The sequence below is a fragment of the Scyliorhinus canicula genome, chromosome 9 (genome assembly GCF_902713615.1).
Source record: "Scyliorhinus canicula chromosome 9, sScyCan1.1, whole genome shotgun sequence".
In the NCBI taxonomy this organism is placed as follows: domain Eukaryota; kingdom Metazoa; phylum Chordata; class Chondrichthyes; order Carcharhiniformes; family Scyliorhinidae; genus Scyliorhinus; species Scyliorhinus canicula.
Genome location: NC_052154.1, coordinates 17,213,944 through 17,224,107, shown reverse-complemented (window position 1 = coordinate 17,224,107; position 10,164 = coordinate 17,213,944). Strand labels below are relative to the sequence as shown.

General features: G+C 45.8%; 1 protein-coding gene across 1 annotated transcript in view; it reads left to right on the top strand.

Annotated features, from left to right (window-relative positions):
• The first annotated feature begins 813 nt into the window (after positions 1-813).
• Positions 814-10,164, top strand: part of emc8 (ER membrane protein complex subunit 8) — a 13,817-nt gene continuing 4,466 nt past the window's right edge. Inside the window, exons 1-4 of the mRNA XM_038806285.1 lie at positions 814-1,335; positions 5,782-5,858; positions 8,297-8,366; positions 9,177-9,271. Of these exons, the coding sequence (XP_038662213.1) occupies positions 1,132-1,335; positions 5,782-5,858; positions 8,297-8,366; positions 9,177-9,271 (446 nt within the window). The 5' untranslated portion in view covers positions 814-1,131. The remainder of the gene's footprint in view (positions 1,336-5,781; positions 5,859-8,296; positions 8,367-9,176; positions 9,272-10,164) is intronic.

The following is a 10,164-nucleotide window of genomic DNA, read 5'->3' as shown; positions in this document are numbered from 1 at the left end:
CCCACCCACCACCTGGGCTTGCAAATCCTACCAACTGCCCTGGTTAGAGACAATTCACACCTCTTTAATCTGTGATTATGCCCCTCTCCAGTCACTCTGTGGGGACCTGTAAAGACTTAATTACCTGCAAAGACTCACATTCAAAGTATCATCTTGTATCATTGACTTTGTCTATATATGTGTTTCTGGAACCCACCTCTTCATTCACCTGAGGAAGGAGCGGTGCTCTGAAAGCTAGTGAGTCGAAACAAACCTGTTGGACTTTAACCTGGTTTTGTAAGATTTCTTACTGCGCTCACCCCGGTCCAACGCCGGCATTTCCACATCATGTTTATTAAAATATGCTCTTCCTTTCTAGTCGTCCTGCAGAGTAGGCACTCCAATTCTATTGGTGCATCAGAAAAGACACTCCAATCCTATTGGTCCATCAGAATAGGCACTTCAATTCTATTGATTCATCAGAATAGAAACTCCAGGTTTATTGGTCCATCAGAATACGCACTCCAATTTTATTGGTCCATCAGAATAGGCTATTCAATTCTATTGGTCCATCAGGATAGACACTCCAGGTCTATTGGTCCATCAGAATAGGCACTCCAATCTTATTGGTCCATCAGAATAGGCTATTCAATTCTATTGGTCCATTAGAATAGACACTCCAAGCCTATTGGGCCATCAGAATAGACACTCCAGGTCTATTGGTCCATCAGAATAGACACTCCAATCCTATTGGTCCATCAGAATAAACCCTCCAAATCTATTGATTCATCACAATTGCCCCTCCCCTGAAACGTGAAAGAGAGCCCTGGGCAATTTAACGCTTTGCGGCAATTTGCGACCGTGTTTCAGTTTGCGGCGGTGCCGGTGAATGGGCCCGGTGAGGAGAGCCGGCGGCAGCAGCTGAGCTTCGATCGCGGCCTGGGAGCGGGTGTGGAGTCCGGCGAGTGTGAGAGCGGAGCGGGTGTGGAGTGAGAGAGGGGGGAATGAGTGAGAGCCTACCCGGGGAGGAGTGAGAGGGCCCGGCTCCCACAGCCAGGCCCGGCTTCCACCCGAGGCCCGGCTCGGCTCCGGAGGACGCCGTGGGGGGGTTTTCCCCGTGCCGGCCGCTTCCTCCTCCTCCGTCCCGCGGCCATGACTCTGTTCAGACTGACCACCCAGGCCTACTGCAAGATGCTGCTCCACGCCGCCAAGTACCCGCACTGCGCCGTCAATGGCATCCTGGTGGCGGAGAAGCACAAGAGGAAGGACGGGCAGCCCGTGCTCTTCGTGGACTGCGTCCCTCTCTTCCACGGCACCCTGGCTCTCGCACCCATGCTGGAGGTGGCCCTGACTCTGGTAAGAGACAGTGAGAAACCCACATTAAACCTCAGCTGGCCCTGACAGGGAGGGAACCCGAGTCAATGCTTCAGGCTGGTTAACTTTACTCCTGGGAGAAAGAAAGTTAATCGTCTGGGAGTTATTTTATTTTTAAATCTACTAGTTTTGTTGCGAGATGAACCTTTTTCGTATGTAACTTTGAAGGGCCTCTTTCCAACCTCCTGCTGCAAGATGGTTGCCCATCTTTGACATGCTTTGGTATACACCTTTTTTCTTAAGACTGCAACCAATCTGAAATCTACTTGCCAATGTTCCTGCTCTAGTTTCAATCGTGTGCATCTGAAAATTTCCAGTTTGCCCATTGTTCAACTCCCTAACTAATTGGGAAGACTTGGACATGCTGGCATTGGACTGGAGTGAGCACAGTAAGAAGTCTTACAACACCAGGTTTGTTTTGAATCACTAGCTTTTGGAGCACTGCTCCTTCCTGAGGCGGGTTCCATAAACACACACAGTCAAAAATGCAATACAATACTTTGAATGCGGGTCTTTGCAGGTAATTAAGTCTTTACAGGTCCAGATGGAACAACTGGAGAGAGGGCTAATCACAGGTTAAAGAGGTGTGAATTGTCTCAAGCCAGGACAGTTGGTTGGATTTCGCAAGCCCACAGCAGATGGTGGGGGTGAATGTAATGCGACATTAATCCAAGGTCCCGGTTGATGCCATACTCATGTGTGCGGAACTTGGCTATATGATTCTGCATTGTCATGTGTCCTGAAGGCTGCCTTGGAGAACACTCACCTGAAGATCAGAGGTTAAATGCCCTTGATTGCTGAAGTGTTCCCGAATGGAAGGGAACATTACTGCCTGGCGATTGTCGCACGATGTCCGTTCTTCTGTTGTCGCAGTGTCAGCAAAGCAGAAACGCCGAGCAGAAACTTGTAGCCAAGTTCCACACACCGAGTACGGCCTCATCCGGGACCTTGGATTCCTGTCGCATTGCATTCACCACCCCCCCACCATCTGGTCTGGGCTTGCAAAATCCTACCAACTGTCCGGGCTTGAGACAATTCACACCTCTAACCTGTGAATCTCCCTCTCTCCAGTTGCTCAGTCTGGACCTGTAGACTTAATTACCTGCAAAGACTCTCACTCAAATTATCGTGTTGCATCTTTGACTTTGTCTATATGTGTTTCTGGAACCCATTTCTTCATTCACCTGAGGAAGGAGCAGTGCTCCGAAAGCTAGTGATTCGAAACAAACCTGTTGGACTTTGACCTGGTGTTGTAAGACTTGTAATTGGAAGATATCTGTGGGGTTGTAAACTGCCACCATCTAAATGTAGACTATCCTTCGGTCTATCTGTCCGCAGGCAGGGCCCGGATCTTCCCCTCTCTTCCCGTTTCAACTCGCCGTCCTGCTCTCACGGCCACGTCTCTGTACTTGGACTGCTGCAATGTTCCAGTGCAAACTGGAGGAACGATGCCTCAATCTTCCAATGAGGCACGTTACAGCCTTTCGGACTTGACATTGAGTTCAACGACTTCCAACTTTGAATTGTCTCCTCCACCTTCACCCCATTTTTATTTCTATCAATATATTTTCATTTATTCCATTGATCTGATTTTCCATAAGCATTGCACCCCATACCCACATGGGTCATCTGTTCCAAGTTGTCCTTTGATACACTATTCGCCATTGTTCTGCCATTAACCCATTCTGGTCTCCAAATGTGCTACTATCAGCACCCCATCTCCATCATTTACAGTCCCTTTGCCTTTCTTTCAATGGCATCTTTGTTAATGTCCATCTGTGGGTGGCACTGCCCTCATAGGGGCTGGTTTAGCAAACGGTTAAATCGCTGGCGTGTTTAACCCACTTACCTTGCACATCTTTGTGTTGTGAGGGCGAAACCCACGCAAACATGGGAAGACTGTGCAAACTCCACATGGTCAGTGACCCAGAGCTGGGATCAAACCTGGGACCTCTGCGCCGTGTGACTGCAGTGCTAACCACTGTGCCACCGTGCTGCCCTAAAGCCTCCCTTTGAATTAAACTCCCTGATGGTCCTTGGATGCTAAGTGCCTTTTCAAAAGTTCTGTCTGCAGTCTGTGAATTCAGCAGTTAGAAGCTTGTGATTTTTAAAAAAATTGTATGACTTTTACCCTTTCATAACTGAATCTGCTATAGAAGAATTTTGTACGTGGAGGTGGGCATACAATTGGATGATGCAGTACTAAAGTTTATATATTTGGGAATACAGGGCAGTTGAGATGTATGCTGAACGTGGAAAAATTGACTCGTGCGTCTTGTATAAACATGACAACATCCAGGTAATAATTGGTAGTTGTCACAAAGTATTACATAAATGTTAAATTGCAATAAAAATGTCTTCCTGAATAGAGCATTTGTTAGGCCTCATGCAATTCTGGTACTTAATAATATCTCAGGAGGATGGAACTGAGCTGGGGAACGTGCCATGAAAAAATACTAATGTGGGGACAAAATTAATTTGGGGTGGGTGCTGATAGTGGGAGACTGATGTCAAAGACCAGTTGGCACTATTTATACTGGCACAACACCATGTACCTGAGTGGAGATGACTTAATGGGACGAGCTTTATGTAAGGAAACCTTCCTGAGTTTTCATTGCCATGCCAAGGAAGATAGTTGGGAAAAGCTTCTTTGGATGAAGAGGGCTATAGAGGATCCAGGGTCCCAGATTCGATTCCCGGCTTGGGTCGCTGTCTCCCCGTGTCTGTGTGGGTTTCCTCCGGGTGCTCCAGTTTCTTCCCACAAGTCCTGAAAGACATGCTGTTGGGTAATTTGGACATTCTGAATTCTCCCTCAGTGTACCCTAACAGGCGCTGGAATGTGGCAACTAGGGGATTTTCACAGTAACTTCATTGCAGTGTTAATGTAAGCCTATTTGTGACAATAAAAGATTATTTTTTACATCTTTTTATTAATTGACATGGAGCAGGCTGATTAATTGAGGTGAGGGGGGATGCCATGCTGACAATTGACTAAATGGTTGATTCCTATTCCTTGAGAGATGCCATTTCTTCAAAATTTGATGACAAGAACATTTTTTATTTACAGCTGTACAATCCTGTAATGATAAAGCTAGCAAGTGCAGTCTCCAAATGTACTTTGTATACTCCCTTTGTGTTCAGAAATGGTCCTTCTTGAATGCTAGTGAAGACTGCATTATACTTCACTCTGATGTTTGACAATCCTGCTGAGCCTCAGTGACATGCAAACATAGGCAATATTCATTTTGCTGCTACTCCAGCTCATTTGTATTCCAAGATAATCCCTGTGTCTCTGCTTCAGGATCCTCCTAAACTATTGCATCCTCAGGTACCTGTCTTGGTCGCCATGTCTGTCCTCAGTCTGCGATTAAATATCTTGTGCTCAATCATTTTCATTCTTGCCAAAATTGGCTGTCCTTCAGGGCGGCGCAGTGGTTAGCACGGCTACCTCACAGCGCCTACGACCCAGGTTCAATTCCGGACCCACGTCATTGTCTGTGCGGAGTTTACACATTCTCCCCATGTTTGCATGGGTCTCACCCCCACAACTCTAAAGATGTGCAAGGTAGGTGGATTGGCCATGCTAAAATTGCCCCATAATTTAAAAAATATTCTGTCTTCACCCATTCCCTTTTTACTCCTACCTTGGTCTGTACTGCTGACAGTTTCCTCCTCTCGTCAAATTAAACGTGCCTTTATGCTCCACTCCTGCATCTGTGCATATGTTGCCCTGATCTTATCACCAATTGTCTTGAGACCGCCCAAAGTTTCTGTTATTCACTAGTTACTTCCTTGCCTCCGTTCTCTTGCACACTTGTACCATAACTACCTACTCCCCAGGCACTGTCTCAAATGCCTGTATATTTCTTGCCTACCTTGACACCAAAACTCTGACTTGCTGGCTGCCCCTATAGGAGCATGCCATTCACTGTCCGAGCCAATTTTCTGTTTGATCGTGGCTGATGTATATCTTAACCCTTAAATTCCTTTACTGACCTTCATTGTTTTTCCCCAAAATCCAAGCATTCATTTATTGTTGTCTCAACTGCATGGTTAGGTTTCCTAATGTTTCAAATTCCGTGTCCTCCGATCTGATTTCTGCACTGTTTTATAGCGTCAAAGTTTTGCAACACCAAAGTAATAAATGCTACCCTGTGCAGCTGTCACTGCCTTTGTCTCTTCTGTACCCTGAATGTGTTGTTCTGCAGTCCACCTCCATTGCATCATTACCTGCTGGCTATATGCAGCTCCCTTACCACCTTATCTTTTTTTTAAGCCTCCAGGTTTCATTGATTCCTCTATTTGCGAGAGGAATCCTAAGATTATGGACAGTGTGACAGACCAAATAACAAACCATGTGTTTCTGTGTAGCAGGTGGTGCTGAACCGATAGCTGTTTTCTAAATGTATTTTTTCATTTTGCTCTCAGGTTGACTCTTGGTGCAAAGAAAATAACTACATAATAGCTGGATACTACCAGGCAAATGAGCGTATGAAGGACACCAGGTGTGTAAATGTTTTGATGTTGTAGGGTGGGCAGTGCTGTAGTAACAAACTCTCTATCTCAATTGCTTGAATTATAAGTTAAAAGATGTCTGGGTTCCTCAAATTTCCCTGCACCTTGCCTTCTCTCTAAACTAGGGAAAATGATGGATCAACTTGCATGAGTGAGATTGTTCAATTAATTCATACGAAGTGTACAAAAACAACATGCTTGGCTTCCTGTTTGCTCCTGGATTATGTACTCCTGAGGGGGTAGATGAATCATGAGCTCCATTTTTTTTTTTAGGAAAACTATTTCCCATGGGTTCAGCACCCAAAGGTCTATGAACACTACTAAAATCACTGTTTGTTGCTTTGCCATCTATTGTTTTGCAAATTGGATTGAATCACTCTTTAAACTGAATCGCATGTCCTTGAGGAATGGTTGTATAAGCGTGTCTTTTGCAATACTTGTAGTTGCAATGAGGATCTTGCACGGTTATATGGGTTTATACTTTTGGGGTGAGAGAGAAATCTGGAATGATTCCTGGTCAGCGTTCTAGTGTCTTGCAGGAAGAAATAAAGTGGAGAGGATACATCATTGTGTTAACAACAGGCAGCCCTCGGGGCAATAGGGATTTGAGGTGGATGAGACTGTACCTGCAGTTCCGTGTTTAAAAAAGGTGACCATGGGCTGCTTTGCCCTTTTGAGGGAGGAAAGCTGACTGGTGGTGATTTAACCCGAGGATCACCATACCTCGGGTGAGGGGCAGGGTTGAGAAGATGGGCATCCATGAATAACCTCAGCCAGCATGGGAATTAAATCCACACTATTGGTCATGTTCCGCATCACAAACTAGCTGTCCAGACAACTGAGCTAAGCCAGCACCCAGCAATTCAATGTACAGTCTTTGTTGCTTCCTATGACTGCCAAATGCCCAGCATTTATTGACACCACCGATTTGTTGGAGGGAATGTTGTGGCTATGCCAGACCAGGGGACTACATCATCTTGCTGTGAGATCTGAGTGGTAGGTTGTTGGTAAACTTGAGTTCAAAGGATGGTTATGCTGTTCATTGTGTTGTCCTGGTACCTAGCCCTTTAAGACCTGTGCTGGAGTGGGTCCATGTGACTATTATTTGACAAATAATAAATTGACCCTCAAATGGTTTTTGAGTGGTGTTGTCAAGCTCAGCTGGCGCATTTACCTTGTGACACGAACTATTTTACTGGCAAAGAAATGGAGTAAATGAAAATAATCTATCCCTGAAGTTCTTATGATGAAATCTATTCATCTTAATCTCTTTCCCATTTTAAGTATGAATATTTCGGTAGGATTCCCTGCAACAAAGTTTATTTTCCATTTATTTTGGGAATATGTATCACCTGGAAGTCTTTGGACATATAGTCAAAAGATTGTAAATCTCCCAGGACTCGAGATTATCATTGCATGTCAGACATTAAGGAAACAGAATATATACTGATGTCTGAAATGAGCCTTGATAGAAAGCACAAACTAGTTAAAGCGACCCCAACCACCACCCCCCCCCCCCCCCCTGTACTGCAGCTTGTACTGGATGTTTTGAAATATGATACTTCAATGAAACCATTGGCCCATCGCTGTCCACATGCTCTTTTATGATACTCTAAAGTGTTTGAATTTTTTGCCTGTCCTTGGCTTACAAGTTTCAGTATTATATCTATTCCTGTATAATTTGACTTGTATACCTATCATAGAATTTACAGTGCAGAAGGAGGCCATTCGGTCCATCGAGTCTGCACCGGCTCTTGGGAAGAGCACCCTACTTAAGCCCACGCCTCCACTCTATCCCAGTAACTACACTTAACCTTTTTGGACACTAAGGCCAATTTATCATGGCGAATCCACCTAGCCTGCACATCTCCGGGCTGTGGGAGGGAACCGGAGTGCCCGGAGGAAACCCATGCAGACATGGGGAGAATGCACAACAGTGACCCAAGCCAGTAATCAAACCTGGAACTGTGAAGCCACTGTGCTAACCACAGTGCTACCATGCTGCCCATGTTCATGTTCTTGGGCTGTCTACACAGAAGATAGCAGTCGGGACACTTGCTGAAGACTTTTAGTTCTGTTTGCATTGATGTACATCGATGGTTAGTGTCACTGTGGCCTAGCAGTTTGTTTTATCCTCTTTCCCTGGAGACTGCTCAGAACCATTGTCTGCTCTGAGGGTGTTTTTGTGAAATTTAGTGCCCAATGTTATATATCCACAATTTCAGACCTGATTACACCGTTGGCAATTTAAATCTACGTAAATCAGAAATAATCACATTGGTGCATGACAGAATTTTGGAGTAATGTGGCTTGAGTACTGTTATTTTTCCCCAGCCCTGATGCCCCTCACTTACCTAATAATATTTACGTTGAAAGTCTGGAAAAGTTGGCAGTTTTGAGTTATGTTTTTTCCTCTTTCCATTTGCAGCCCAAACCAGGTGGCTGAAAAGGTTGCATCGCGGATCGCAGAAAACTTCAGTGATGCTGCCCTCATCATGGTATGGTATTGTGCAAATTGGGCTGTTTCATAGAACATACAGTGCAGAAGGAGGCCATTCCGCCCATCGAGTCTACACCGACCTACTTGAGCCCTCACTTCCACCCTATCCCCATAACCCAATAACCCTTCCTATCCTTTTTGGACACTTAAGGGCAATTTAGCATGGCCAATCCACCTAACCTGCACGTCTTGGACTGTGGGAGGAAACCGGAGCACCCGGAGGTAACCCACGCAGACATAGGGAGAGCGTGCAGACTCTGCACAGACAGTGGGGAATTGAACCTGGGATCCTGGTGCTGTGAAGCCACAGTGCTAGCCAATTGTGCTACTGTGCTGCTTTCGGAGTATGAGTTTGCCGAGTAACAGAAGAAAAGGTAGTTTAGCATGCTGAATTTCAGGACAATTCCTATTTTGTTTAGCATGCTGAATTTCAGGACAATTCCTATTTTGTTTAGCATGCTGAATTTCAGGACAATTCCTATTTTGGACAAGCCACCCACAGCTGTCAGAAAATTTTCAAATCTGGATTGAAATTTCACCTTTTTTTTTAAACGTAAATCGTAATTTGAAGCCCCTAATTTCGCACACTGACGGAGCTTTGTAGGTCGGAATAGGAATGACCTCTTGGCCAAGCTATTGGGAGGGCTGCCGACAGCTGTGCTATACAAATCTGAGAACCTTCAGGAGAGAGACAGTAAACTGTATTAGACGAGAGGGAGACTCCAGACTGCATCCATTTATCAAATGTGATTCTGCAGTGCTGTTTGTCATGCTTTGCCTCTAGTTCTACTTGTCTTTATTTTTTTAGGTGGACAATCACAAACTTACTATGGAGTGTGAAGAACAATCAATTGTAGTATATGAGCACCATGAAAATAAATGGCGATGCAAAGACCCAAATACGTGAGTACAGATAGTTTCCCCGGTGAAACAGAAGTGTCTAAACTTAGTTTCCACAATTCAATGTAACACAGCAGATTTCTATGCATCTATGTTTGGTATCAACATGGCTCAGTGGTAGCACTGAATCAGAAGGTTATATAAGTCCCATTCCAACAACTGGAGCAGAAGAGGGACTACTGCGCTGTTGGAATAGAATGTTGTACTGAGGAGTATATAGCCCCTTGAGGAAATGTTTAAGATCCCCTGACGTTCTTTGGAGGGTGAGGGTTGGTGGGAAGGTAGTTCAGAGTTCAATACATGACCTGACTTGAACAGTACCAGGAACAACCCAGCAGCTCTGGCAATATCTGTCTGTGGAGACAGAAAACAATTACATTTGAGTCGAAAGTGACTCTTTGGAACAGTTAGACTTGCAGCAATCCACTCGACACAGGCTCTCGCACACAGGCCTCTCACACTCCGCAACACGCTCTCGCACACAGGCTCTCGCACACAGGCTCTCGCACACAGGCTCTCGCACACAGGCTCTCGCACACAGGCTCTCGCACACAGGCTCTCGCACACCAGGCTCTCGCACACAGGCTCTCGCAACAGGCCAGGCTCTCGTCCACACAGGCTCTCGCACACAGGCTCTCGCACACAGCCTCGCTCATCACACAGGCTCTCGACTCTCTCTCTCATCACAGGCTCTCTCTCTCTCTCTCTCTCGGGCTCTCGCTCTCTCTCTCCTCACAGGCCTCTCGATCTCTCTCTCCTCTCACAGGCTCTCGCTCTCTCTCTCTCGCACGGCTCGCCGCTCTCTCTCTCCTCTCACAGCGCTCGCATCTCTCTCTTCTCACAGGCTCTCTCTCTCTCGCCTCTCACAGGCTCTCTCTCCTCTCTCTCCTCACAGC